The 13,970-nt window shown below is 47.9% G+C and overlaps 1 protein-coding gene across 3 annotated transcripts in view; it reads right to left on the reverse strand.

The window, feature by feature from the left end:
- AGFG2 (ArfGAP with FG repeats 2) overlaps positions 1 to 13,150 on the reverse strand; it is a 30,627-nt gene extending 17,477 nt beyond the window's left edge. For all 3 annotated transcript variants that reach the window (XM_010377715.1, XM_030933267.1, XM_010377714.1), the window contains exons 1-3: positions 12,763 to 13,150; positions 2,095 to 2,188; positions 1,029 to 1,144 (exon numbers count right to left, since the gene is read on the reverse strand). In XM_010377715.1, coding sequence (XP_010376017.1) covers positions 1,029 to 1,144; positions 2,095 to 2,188; positions 12,763 to 12,983 — 431 coding nt within the window. In that variant the 5' untranslated portion in view covers positions 12,984 to 13,150. The remainder of the gene's footprint in view (positions 1 to 1,028; positions 1,145 to 2,094; positions 2,189 to 12,762) is intronic.
- Positions 13,151 to 13,970: the final 820 nt, after the last annotated feature.

Raw genomic sequence — 13,970 nt, forward strand, 5'->3', positions numbered from 1 at the left:
CTCTTTCTTTGCCCAGGGTGGAGTACAGTGGCACGATCTCAGTTCACTGCAACCTCCGCCTCCTGGGTTCAAGCGATTTTCCTGCCTCAGCCTCAAGAGTAGCTGGGATTACAGGTGTCCACCACCACACTCAGCTAATTTTTTTTTTAAATTTTTAGTAGGGACAGAGTTTCACCATGTTGGCCAGGCTGGTCTCAAACTCCTGACCTCAAGTGGTCTGCTCACCTCAGCCTCCCAAAGTGCTGGGATTACAGGAGTGAGCCACCGTGCATGGCCTGTTTTCCCAAATATTTTTGATGTGACGTTGATTGGATCCATGGATGCAGAACCTACAGACACAGAGGGCTGACTGTACATATAAATCATGAAACAAGGCTGGGCGTGGTGGCTCACGCCTGTAATCCCAGCACTTTGGGAGGCCAAGGCGGGCAGATCACTTGAGCCCAGGAGTTTGAGACTAGCCTGGGCAACATGGTGAAACCCCATCTCTAAAAAAAATATAAAAATTAGCCAGGCATGGTGGCACACACCTGTAGTCCCAGTTACTGGGGAGGATGAGGTAGGAGGATCACCTGAGCTCCAAGAAGCTGAGGCCTGCAGAAAGCTGTGACTGTGGCACTGCACTGTAACCTGGGCAACAGAGTGAGACCTGGTCTCAAAAAAAAAAAAAAAAAAAATCATGAAATGATGGGTTAAAGGAATAAAACTATAGGATGTGTGCTTCCTGCCATCTCTCCCCATATACAAGATCAGCTGAGCTATAAAAATGAACACACACAGACCTACCTCCCGACTCTAATCAGTCTATTATCTCCCCAAAAGAAAGGACATAAAATCTGCAGGGTTAGTGACTGAGAACAAGTTGTCCTTTCATGTAGATTTATTTTACCCATAACTGAATGTGAGTGGAACAGACTCAACCCAAGTCTAGCCTTTGTGAGAAGGTCAAATTCAACTCTAGAAACTGGACTGTCAGATGCAGAATGTCTTGAACACGTTTCCATAGCAACCTCTTTCCTACTCCTTACCATCTCTTCTTCTCATATTTTTCCTGGAGAAACTCCTTCACTTTCTGAGGATCCCTGGAATCTGGTACTAAAGATGTCCGAGCATCAAATAGACCCAGCCAAATCTTCCGGCAAACCTAAAAGAATGAAGGTGTCAGAGGAGTGGGAGCAGAAAGCAGGAAAATATAAAAGATACCACTTCCTTTTTTTTTTTTTTTTTGAGATGGATTCTCACTCTGTCACCAGGCTGGAGTGCAGTGGCACGATCTCGGCTCACTGCAACCTCCACCTCCGGGGTTTAAGCGATTCTCCTGCCTCCTGTATTATAAATAAAAATATACTGCTAGGATCTGAGTCTATCTACAAACCAGATATGATTCCTGTCCTTGCAGAGTTTATAATCCAATGGGGCGGTCATGTCTTAGATAAATAAAACTAAAGTTATAATCACATTTTGTGACATGTATTGAAAAAGGAAAATAGAGGGCCATAAGAATTATGGAGAATTAAATTTCAATAAGTGTAGGGTCTGGGACAATTTTCAGAGCTCTGGCTTCCAGGACACCTCCAGAGGCCCTTGAGGACACCCTCTAAGTAAACCAATCACCCATAAGCTAGGGGTACTGCTAACGCCAAGGATAGCAACTTCTGATTGGCAGATTTAGCTAGGGAAGGGATTTACAAGTCACTTTCAAGTAAAAGATATGCACTTAAATCCAGGTGGTCAAGGCTTAAGGCAGCAGAGCTGGCTCCAGGAGAGCTTCCTCAGAGAGGCTGGCCCAGTCAACTCTGAATGCTCATGCTCTGGAGCTCTGATCATTCTACCCCTCCATTGCTCAGCTGCCACATCCTACAAAGATATTGCTACTTCCCCTGACTCCTGAAAAAGGAGCTTAGACAAACCACGATTTGTATAACAGAATAAAGATTCTGTAAATATACAAATATACCTAAGGAAAGAAATCATACATATGAAAAAATTCAGAGAAAACCAAAAATGAAACTGTAAGGTTTCCCTACAATCTTGAGACAAAGCCCCACCTGCAGATAGGGCGACCTTCTCACCACTCCATCGGTGGCAGCTTACCTCATTTCCACGGGATTGTAGGAATACTACTTCAGGCTCAGTGAAAGTTGTCATGGAGATTGACTTGACACGATGAGGGGGATTCAGCCCTCTCCTGCGGGAGAGAAACAGGAAGAAAGAGAAGTATAATGCAGTTAGCACGGCAGGCTGTTCATGGGAGGGGGAGGAGGGAGAAAGGGTGAAAACAATAGCGTATAAACTAAGCTCAGATAGAACCCCCCCATCTTTTTTTGTGTTGTTTTGAGATGGAGTCTCACTCTGTAGCCCAGGCTGGGGTGCGGTGGCCAGATCTCAGCTCACTGCAAGCTCCGCCTCCTGGGTTTACGCCATTCTCCTGCCTCAGCGTCCCGAGTAGCTGGGACTACAGGCGCCCGTCACCTCACCCGGCTAGTTTTTTTGTATTTTTTAGTAGAGACAGGGTTTCACCGTGTTAGCCAGGATGGTCTCGATCTCCTGACCTCTGATCCACCCGTCTCGGACTCCCAAAGTACTGGGATTACAGGCTTGAGCCACCGCGCCCGGCCAGAACCCCCCCATCTGAAGCTACTTCCTAATTCCAGGAAGGAAGGGAAATATTTGGAATATTTGGAATATTTTGGAGACATCAGAAGTCTCCAGAGAGGCCAGGTACAGCCTCTTTAATCCCAGCACTTTAGAAGGCTGAGGCAGGCAGCTCACTTGAGGCCAGGAGTTCAACACCAGTCTGGCCAACATGGTGAAACCCCATCTCTACTAAAAATACAAAAATTAGCCGGGCGTGGTAGTAGCTGTAATCCCAGCTACTCAGGAGGCTGAGGCACGAGAATATCTTGAACCTGCGAGGCAGAGGCTGCAGTGAGCTGAAATCACGCCACTGCACTCCAGCCTGGGCAACAGAGCAAGACTCTGTCCCCCCGCCCCGCTCCCACCACCAAAAAAAAAAAAAAAAAAAAGAAGTCTCCAAAGAGACAGGGAAGAGAGAGTCAGGAACACCCTGTGATCCCAGTCGTTCCGGAGAGGAAAGGCAGAGCCCGCCCGTCCAGAAGCCTCCTCTAGCCTGGCTCAGATCCCAGTAGTTTCAGTGTTCAGCTTGTAGGTCGAGGGGGTACTTCTGGGAACTCAGATGCGTGACCACTTCCCATTTCCTACTTTATCATTGCTTTAGACCTGCAGCCCATCCCCAAGGTACCAGGGCCCAGAAAAACACAAATCCCTCAAGCATGAGGGAAGGCAAAAATGAAGGCCCAGGACTATTCTTGATAACACTAACAAAGACAGGATTTGGTGACAAAAATGTCTCTAGCCCAGCTGGCCCTCCTTGAGTCTACACAGAAGGGTGGAGTGATGGTGGGATGGAGAGGGTCCCTCTCTTTCAGGAAGCCATCTCTAGGAAAAGAAATATTTGACTTTCTTATTTCTATAACTCTCAGTAAAGCAAGAAGTCAAGTTCAACCATGAGCTATGAGGCTGGCATGGGTGAGGAATATGTATCCTGTGGCAATGCTTTTGTGCCTCCTCTGTATGTTCTGTTAACTCCCTGGGAATCCAGTTCTGCCTCCAGGAACCCTGTGGAGATTACAAGAGAAGAGAAAGCTTCCTTGTCCCCACTTAACTGGTCTCAGGAGTGTTCTAATAGAGGAAACTTGGGGCCAAGCCAGGCAGGCCTTCATAGGTTCCCCTGTCCTTGCACCTTAAGTTGTATTCTGGTCTAGGTCTACTACCCTCATTGGATTAAAACAAAACTGCCCAAATCAAAACAAGCTAGACCCTGGGACCAGGAGGGAAGCAGTCTCAGCAGATGAGGCCTCTTCAGACTTCTACTCTCATGGGAAAAAAATGGCCAAATCGAGTTGTTCAAATAAAAATCTAGAATAGGGTCCTGGCTGACAACGTCCTCAGGAAGAGCAAAGGGGGAAAAAGAGACAAAAATACTTAACAGATGAAAATCCTGAAAATTCACAAAGAAGGTAGGGAAAACATACATTCACACTAACAGGTGCACACATAGAATCCAAGTGTTCCTGCCAAGTCTGGGAGAATGGCAGTGAGCCTGTAAGCAAAAGCGGGGCGGGGGCCGGGGGTGGGGGGCAGGGAGTGGGCGGACTCAGTACAGAGTGAACAGTAAAGGGCGGCCACCCTGCGGATGATAAATTACTCATTATGGGATTTTAACAAAGGACAGGACACTGGAGGCTCCAGTTGACGCTGTTTGCAGCAATTCTGCTGCTAGACCTTTAGGTATAAAGGGTATCAAAAATGCTCTTATAAAAAAGACAAGCAATATCAAAGAGGACTGATGCCCCCAAGGAAAGATAAGCTCAGGGAAAAACAAAAGCAAGGCTTTGTTACTACATATCAAACAATAGCTCTTAAGCTCGATCTGCCCTAAAGACTGTCTTCTGATCACATTTCAGAGATAGTCGAGCACATTTCAGAGATAGTCGGTTCTCTCTCCTAAGGCCTCTCTTGCTAATGGCTTGGTTTGGTTTTGCTTTTAATTCTAGCCAGCCTGCTTTTATACCCTTTCTCACCTTAACCAATAGGCCCTTCCCCTTCAGAATGTCAGGGCTTTCTGAAGTCTAGCCAGACCTCACTGTCCCTGTGATCTCAAAGGTCTTCTCCTTCACCTCCTACAAACAAAATTTACTTTGCCAAAACACAAGGCATTATAGGAGGCACTGTGGGGGATACAAAAATTATAGGACCGAATTATCTTATCACCAGGAGCTCACAAGAAGAACCCAGGAAGCCTGGACAATGGTACTTCTCACTGCAGTAGGGTTCTATTCAGTCAGGCACTGATATATCAGGGAGAACGTGACTCCAGGATGCAGCAGTTGCGGAAGGAAGAGAAACGGTCATGGGGAAGGTAAAACGTATTATATTTACACTAGAAAAACAGATTCTAAGCCTATCACAAAAAGGTCATTGACATTTCCTGAATGGATAACCAGGAACTGTCAGCGAACTGTAAACAGGGAGGTGTGCTTCCTTGTTAGGGGGAGGAGGCGGGACTCAACCCAGGCATCAATCAAGATGGGATGCTTAGAACAGAACTTACGGTTGAGCCTGGACTAAAAGAGTTTATTCTTGGTGGGGGCGGGGGGCGGGGGGGGGGGGGACGGGACGGATGTGATAGGATGATGGGAAGGCAGAGAAAATAAGAAATGATTTAGGTGCTTTGGGCCAAATGAATCTGATGGAACAGGATGTTTCCATAGCACAGTACAAAAAGCATTGCTCTGACCTTGATGTCTGTAGACTGGATTTTGTACAACCAGAGCCACAGTCTGGGGGCAGGGAGAATTCTCTACAAGGCAACACTGCAGCCTAGGAAGGGGGCCTAGTTACATGGCCTATGAGTCAGAGTTTTTCTTTCTGAATCAGAGAGAGGCCACTGCTGGCCAAAAGAAGCAATTTAGAAACAAGAGCCCCCTTCCTCCTGGTAGCTAAAATCATGTGGCCTAGGTATGCTGCATTTCACTGGGTATATACCAGGGTCATGCAGTGGACCAGATGTGAGTCACTGGCCTGGAATTAAACAGGCCCAGCTCTCCTACTTGCACCCAGTTCCCCAACATAACTCTCAGGTTCCTCCCAAAAGAAGAAATCACAGTAAATTCATTCTGGTATTTCTAACCAGGAAGTGCTGGGGAGGAACAAAGATCAATTTATTTTCTCAGAATACAGTAAGTTTTTCCAATTGAAAGTACATTATTACTAGGACTCAAGACTCCAGTCAGTCAGGTTGTCTTTATCCACTTCAGTTTCTTTTTCACAGGGCACCTAAAGGGCATTTGAAGTAGTCTGAATTATTTGGCAGCTGAAGCCATTTGTATGTGTAGTGGCTAACGTCTGCCCGGTCCTCTCTTTCCCTCCCTCCCATCTCCCCTCTGATTCCATTAAGCATAGTACTATTTCCACAAATACCACACCTTTTGTTTTTCTGTGATCATCACCCTCATGCTGGCCCATATTTTTGCTTCTATCTTGCTTCATAAAAGCATCAAACCTGCTCAGCTGCTCAGATAAGAAAGTTCTGCCAGGTCAACAATGGAAAAAAACCAGTTCCACCCAGCACCCAAGTTCTTTTTCATTTGTGCCAAATTTGGACTTGGGAAATCCTTGCCTTTGAACATTTGTGTTCAGATTCATACGCCCCAGATCGTGTTTCTCTGCTCTGGGATTTCACTCCTCTGCTTCTGAACAGGGTACAACTAAACCAGTTTAGCTCTTATCTTGGATGCAAACATCGCTATGAAGAGTCCCTGTTAGGAACTTTCAATAGTCCCTAAGAGGAAGGCTCTCCTATTACCCTGCTCCAGGGTCAATTTCACTAATTTTAGGCAACCTCCTCCTGATCTAAATTCTGCTTCAATCCATTTCCTTTGTTCCTCCTCAGCAGCAATGATAAGCAGCTGTCCTGTTGATTAGAGTCAGATAGACTCCTGATAGCATCCAGCCGCCCTTCCCTTTAGGCTCAACCTCAATCCTTTTTACATTTCTCCCTCCGCCCTCACTGCTCTCACCACCCCTCGTTGAGCTTCTTCTCATCCCTTTAGTAATTTATTACTTCCTTAGGGGCTTTTCAAGTGGTTCATGCGCCCCTTATGAAACAGCACCTAAATCTGTAATTTAGTGAGACTATCCACCTCTGCCCAGCAGAGGTCAACATGAAAGATGACAGAGGAGGGGATGGAGGGATGGGACTAAAACAGGGGCAAGGTACATGTGTACCTCTCCAACTCAGACAGATGGAAAAGTACTGAATTATTGAACAACATATTATACCTTTCCTCCCATGGAGATTAAAATGCTTCAACTAAGAACCATCAGTAAACCAGACAGGGAAAGTAAGGGACACGGAGGGCAGGAACTTGTCACAAATAAAGAGCTGTCAAGTGCATTCTTGACACCCAGCCCAGAGCTCTGCCCACCTTAATTCTGACTCCTGTGATCACAGTAAATTTGGGTAGAAGAGATAAGTATCTATTACCAACGCCTGAAGAATGATGGATTGAAGATGGACCCAAACAGCCACATCAAGGAAACGTGTCATACTTTGCTGAAAAAATTGGGTGTCAAAGTTAGTGTCCATCCTTATGTCAATGAGATCTCAGGCCTCAACATCCATTTTCTTTCTGAGGAACAGTTCATCCACAGAAGCATTCAAGCAAACCAGAACAAGAAAGAACATTTTAAGAACTGCTTTGCAAATAGATGCTTTTTAGCAGCAATTTTTACCCCGTCTTAAGATTCAAATGACAGATTTCATCCTCCAAGAGTTAGAAATGTAACTAAACAAACAAGCATATGTGTATGTTGGGGAAATTAAACAGATCCACATCTAGGTTAAGGAAATTAGGTACTGGAAGAAAACCAAATGAATAAAACTAGGTCAGGTGTGGGACCTACAATTGTGGCAGTATGTATGTAAATTTAGGAACAGCAGAAACTAGCAGCCTCTCTCTCAAGCCCTCACACCAACGCTGTAGGTTTTTGCTACAGCTGAGAAAATATTTCTCATTAAAGAGAGAGAACAAGAATGAGCTCATACATGCAGGGATGCAGGCAGAGTCATACGCACCCACCAATATTAAAATACGTGTTTTTCTTCAGATCTTAGGAAATTCAACTTTGGCAGGAACCGTCAACTTTGCTACATTGGCCAATCCAGCCAGCTGGGAATTCTAGGAAGTTTGCTCACTGCCCCCAGACGACTCTATTCCCTTATGAAGGAGACATATTTATAACATACTGAACAGAAAATTAGCCTTTAAAATAATGTCATCCTGCTGTCTCCTTTCTCTGGAGAGAAAGCATCACTATGATGCTAAGTGTGGTATTTCAATTTCTTCCCTCAATATCCTCTTCACTTTGAGGCCGGGCGCGGTGGCTCAAGCCTGTAATCCCAGCACTTTGGGAGGCCGAGACGGGCGGATCACGAAGTCAGGAGATCGAGACCATCCTGGCTAACACGGTGAAACCCCGTCTCTACTAAAAAATACAAAAAAATAGCCGGGCGAGGGGCGAGGTGGCGGGCGTCTGTAGTCCCAGCTACTCCGGAGGCTGAGGCAGGAGAATGGCGTGAACCCGGGAGGCGGAGCTTGCAGTGAGCTGAGATACGGCCACTGCACTCCAGCCCGGGCGACAGGGCGAGACTCCGTCTCAAAAAAAAAAAAAAAAAAAAAAAAAAATCCTCTTCATTTTAACAAAGAATATTTCTTCTCAAGGCCAGGCACAGTGGCTCATGCCTGTAATCCTAGCACTTTGGGGGGCCAAGGCAGGTGGATCACCTGAGGTCAGGAGTTTGAGACCAGCCTGGCCAACATGGTGAAACCCTCTCTCTACTAAAAACAAAAAAATTAGCCAGGCGTGGTGGCGGGCACCTATAATCCCAGCTCCCTGGGGAGGCTGAGGCAGGAGAATCGCTTGAACCCAGGAGGTGGAGGTTGCAGTGAGCCGAGATCGCACCACTGCACTCTAGCCTGGGCAACTATTAATAAAGATAATAATAATAATAATAATTATCTTTGTATCATACCTCAGTTTGGTATCACTCTAACCCACAGAGCTTCATTTTACTTCACAGCTTTTAGCAATACAGAACAATTTCTTTATGTGGCTTCCACTAGGATGTCAGCTCTGTGAAAATGCAAACTTTATCACTGCTGTGTCTCCAGTACCTAAAACAGTGTCTGGCACTTGACAGGCACTGAATAAGTTCGTGTTGACTGATCGAATGAATGAATGAACGTGCAGGCTGTCAGCCGACCACAATTTTCACTTCCCACCAACAATAAACCCTAATCTACAGGTAATCAATCATGCGGATTTAAGATGCTAATTGGAAGCCGGGCGCGGTGGCTCAAGCCTGTAATCCCAGCACTTTGGGAGGCCGAGATGGGCAGATCACGATGTCAGGAGATCAAGACCATCCTGGCCAACACGGTGAAACCCTGTCTCTACTAAAAAAATACAAAAAAACTAGACGGGCGAGGTGCGGGCGCCTGTAGTCCCAGCTACTCCGGAGGCTGAGGCGGGAGAATGGCGTAAACCCGGGAGGCGGAGCTTGCAGTGAGCTGAGATCCAGCCACTGCACTCCAGCCCGGGCGACAGAGCAAGACTCCGTCTCAAAAAAAAAAAAAGATGCTACTTGGTCTCCGTGCTAATGGAGCCATGCCTTCAGAAATAAGCATCCCCTGCCTCACATTCTGCCTTACAGCCCACCTGCCAGCTCCCACTCCTTCCCACAGCACATCAAAGGGACACAAGTAATACTGTGTTAAGACCCCTTTATAAGGATTATATGCCTCGCCCTTGTCATGTTAATTATAGGGAAACTTCAGCTTTCTTGCAGAGTTTCTCCTGAAATTTCTCTCCTTAAACTCTCAACATGCCTTCAATTCAGCTTCATTTACTGGCCTAGCCTCTTGATCTTTCACTTCACTCTCATTTCCTGCTAACAAAGGGTTGGTCTAGCTTCTCATTTCCCAAACACCAAAATATGCTCTCTAAATCCACCACCGTGAGAATCACTCCCTGGTTTAGTCTCATAATGCTTTACCAAAAAGCTAAGCAGCCTGGGTGCCATGACTCACACCTGTAATCCCAGCACTTTGGGAGGCTGAGGCGGGTGGATCACTTGAGGTCAGGAGTTCGAGACCAGCCTGGCCAACATGGTGAAACCCCATCTCTACTAAAAATACAAAAATTAGCCAGATGTGGTGGTGCATACCTGTAGTCCCAGCTACTCAGGAGGCTGAGGCAGGACAATTGCTTAAACCTGGGAGGCAGAGGTTGCAGTGAGCTGGGATCGCACCATTGCAGTCCCACCTAAGCAAGTGAGACTCCATCTCAAAAAAAAAAAAAAAAGAAACCAGGTTTTAATGTGTCCCAGATACTTAGCTTTCTTTGTGTCCTGATTGAGGGGTATTATAAGGGAAATGTTATCTGTGGAACACTTTAACAAAGATCTACAAAATAATGATAACAATGTCAGCACTTCCCACTTACTCAGTTTTATCCATCAGTTTCATCCTTCCGCTTCTCTTTAGTTCTCTTCAGACTAATGAGATTTCCCTTTTCATAGCAGGATCTTCAGGAATCAGCTCTTTCTCTTTCTACTTTACCCTTTTTTTTTTTTTTTTTGAGACAGAGTCTCGCTCGTCACCCAGGCTGGAGAGTGCAGTGGCGCGATCTTGGCTCACTGCAACCTCCGCCTCTTGGGTTCAAGCAATTCTCCTGCCTCAGCCTCCTGAGTAGCTGGAATTACAGGTGCCTGCCACCATGCCTGGATAATTTTTGTATTTTTAGTAGAGATGAGGTTTCGCCATGCTGGCCAGGCTGGTCTCAAAACTCCTGACCTCAGGTGATCTGCTCACCTTGGCCTCCTAAAGTGTTGGAATTACAGGCGTGAGCCACCGAGCCCGACCCCATACATATTCCTAAACGTTGCTCAATCTGTCCCCAGAGTTCTTCACCCACTTCCAAGTCTCTATCCTCTTGCTTCATTTGAGTCTATCTCAGTTTATGACACATTACTGTTTGGGTTCTCAATCATTATCCCAAGAGCCACGATGGCTTTTACTTAGACCAAAGTTGAATTCATCCTTACAACCCACAAGTGAGGTTGATCAGAACCCAGAGAGGTTTAGCAAAGGAGGTTAAAATGAAGTAAATAATTCCAAACTGCATCTTGGGAGAACTAAATCCTCATTGCTGGTCTGCCATGATCATCACTAATATCAAACAACAAGTGTTGGAAACAGCAACCCCCATATGGCATTGGATAAGTTACAAAACCTCTCTTTGCTTCTGTTCTCCCATCTGTCTTGCAAGAACAATACTTCTTGCTCCCTGGCTCCTAAAGGTATCAAGACAGGGAATGGTTTTTTTGTTTGTTTGTTTGTTTTTGAGACAGTGTCTTGCTCTGTCAACAAGGCTGAAGTGCAGTGGCATGATCTTGGCTCACTGCAACCTCCACCTCCCGAGTTCAAGTGATTCTCCTGCCTCAGCCTCCCAAGTAGCTGGGACTACAGGTGCGCAACACCATGTCCAGCTAATTTTTGTATTTTTAGTAGAGTTGGGGTTTCACCATGTTGGCCAGGATGGTCTCGATCTCTTGACCTCATGATCTGCCTGCCTCGGCCTCCCAAAGTTCTGGGATTACAGGAGTGAGCCACAGAGCCCGGCCGGGAAGCATTTTTTAAAAAACAAAACAAAAACAACAGTCTTAAGACTAAAAAATTGTCAAAATAAATCCCTTGACAAACTTATAAAAAAAAGCAGAGATCCAGGCCTGATATCAGATGTTAATCATGCATCTAACCAAATAATATCTTTCTTTTTTCTTTTTTTTGAGACAGAATCTCGCTCTGTCGCCCAGGCTGGAGTGCAGTGGCCGGATCTCGGCTCACTGCAAGCTCCACCTCCCGGGTTTACACCATTCTCTTGCCTCAGCCTCCTGAGTAGCTGGGACTACAGGCGCCCGCCACCACGCCTGGCTAGTTTTTTTGTATTTTTTAGTAGAGACGGGGTTTCACCGTGTTAGCCAGGATGGTCTCGATCTCCTGACCTCGTGATCCGCCCGTCTCGGCCTCCCAGAGTGCTGGGATTACAGGCTTGAGCCACCGCGCCCGGCCACCAAATATTTTAATTTGGGGGTAGGAGGAGTGCAGAGGGGGGTGGAGGGGGGCTTACTATATAGCCAGAAATCTAGGCTAGAACTGTGGCTGTAAATTCACTCTGGCATGACTGAACAGTACCAATGCCAAGTGTAGCACTCAGATGATGCACCAAAGCCCCCCCAAAATCTAGAAAGTTTCCTGGATGCTACCACCAGGATCCAGCCATGGCAACAGGGAGCTTAAAGGTGTAAATGATTAACCTTCAGGATGGCTCACCTAGATGTGCAAACGTTTGAAAAAGCTAAGCTCTCTACCAGGGTAACCCATTGGCTTTCATCTCTTAGACTTCATAAGAGTTTTACCTTCTGGGTAACATTTCAAAGCCCTGCTAAGATTAGTATCTACACCTGAACTCTGGACCATGGCTCCCTTCCAGCTACTATCTCTAGGCTGTCAATCTGGGTTAATTCGCCTATTAAAAAAAAAAAATTTATTTTAAAATCCTGTACTCTAATCATAGGAATTTCAACCAAGTTTCAGCTGGCTTCCGCATCTCACACTCCAGCAGGGACACAAGCCCGAAGGAAGAAAGGTGCTCGTTCATCTCCAGGCCGGCTTTCCCCACCTTTTTCCTTTTTGCTTTCCATCTGCACGAAGTTCCCTCTAAAGGTGCATGTCATTTTCTGGCCCTTTAAGTCCCGACACCCCATCCTACCCCGAGTTCCCTTCCATCCTCCGCACTTTCTCCCTCCCCACTTACAGTTTGCCTCGCCCCCCTTGGGGACTTTCTCGGTCCCTCTCCGGGCGTCCTTCTGCACCCCCACCCTTCTCTCCGCAGCGCGACTCCGGCCTTGCTTCTTCTCCCCTGCCCTTTCCCCTCCCCACGACACCGCTGCAGCAGACGACCCCGTCCCCACAGCCGGCGCGTTCCCTGACCTCCCCGCCGCCCCTCACCTCGGCCTCTTTCTCTCGCGCCTCGGAGCCCTGGCCTCCCCACCCCGTCCTCGGGTCCCCGGGGTCCCCCCACGCCGACCTCGGCCACTCCCTCCCGGTCACTCACAGGAGGCCGGAGCAGGTGGTGCACACGAAGCTGCCCACGGTGATATCCACGTAGGTGACCCCGCGCTGGGCGCACTCGAAGCAGTGGCGATTCCCGGCCTGGCTGCAGCCACCCAGCTCCCGCACCCGACGGCACCACACCTCCGAGGCCGCCTCCGCCTCCGCCTTGCCCCCGCTGACCCCGCCGCCCGGGCCCGGGCCCTTCTTCGCCGCCATCACCATCGCTGCCCACTCCCTCCCCGCTAGTCAGCAATCACCCCTTCAACCACTGCCGCCTTCCCGCCTCCTCAGCCGCCTCTGCACGCCCGGCTCCCCTGACAGAAACTAGGGAGCGGGCGGTGTCCGCAGAGACTCCGCCGCCCCCTCCCTCCTTGCCCGTCCTGCACGCTAATTGGCTAGGTTTCTCCCACCTCCTTATTCCGATTGGCCCGCCCTGGGACGGCCTCCCGTGGCTGGAGCCGCCAATGCCACGCCCCACCGCCTTCAGACCCTAGGCCTCTCCTATTGGCCGGCAGAGACCCCGGCAGCGAGAACTGTGCGTGCCCTCTCCTTGTCCCCGCCCCCTCTCGCCACTGCCTCCACCGCGGCCCGCCTCCTAGTTCCGATTGGTGAGTCCTCGGCACTCGTTCTTTGACGCTAACTCTGATTGGCTGGCGGGGCTGCAAAGTTAGCGCGCGATACAGAGGAGGTGCCCCGCGCGTGCGTAGCTGTGGTCCTCCTGACTGATGACGTTAATTCCCGGCAAATTTCAAAGGCTTATTCTAGACTCTAGAGTGTCATGCAAAGCCGAAGAGAAGTGGCCATGTGAGGGGCTGAGCAGGAGGGGGAAAGAAGAGAGCGCTTAAGGGAGAGAGAGGGAGCAAGAATGCTTTACTAGACCAGTGCTCTAATTCCTGAGCCACGGAGCTAAGGGAGTGCTTTTTAAATGTCATTTCATTCGCTCCGCCTATCACAGAGGTGGAATCCCCATTTTACACCCTTAGGTTCCACAACTTGCGGCAGATCACAGGAGTGTGTGGCCCAGGATTCCATTCTGGGTCTTCCAACTTTAGAAACCCTGCCTTTAACCCTCCTAGTAGGTGGACTAGTATTCGATTATTCATTTAACAAACACTGAGTGTCTGCTAGGTTTCAGGCACGTTCTAGACACTGGGAATAGAATACAGCAGCGAAGCAATCAAACAAAATATTCTTGTAGAGCTTACATTC

The sequence above is a fragment of the Rhinopithecus roxellana genome, chromosome 6, assembly GCF_007565055.1.
Source record: "Rhinopithecus roxellana isolate Shanxi Qingling chromosome 6, ASM756505v1, whole genome shotgun sequence".
Taxonomy (NCBI): Eukaryota; Metazoa; Chordata; class Mammalia; order Primates; family Cercopithecidae; genus Rhinopithecus; species Rhinopithecus roxellana.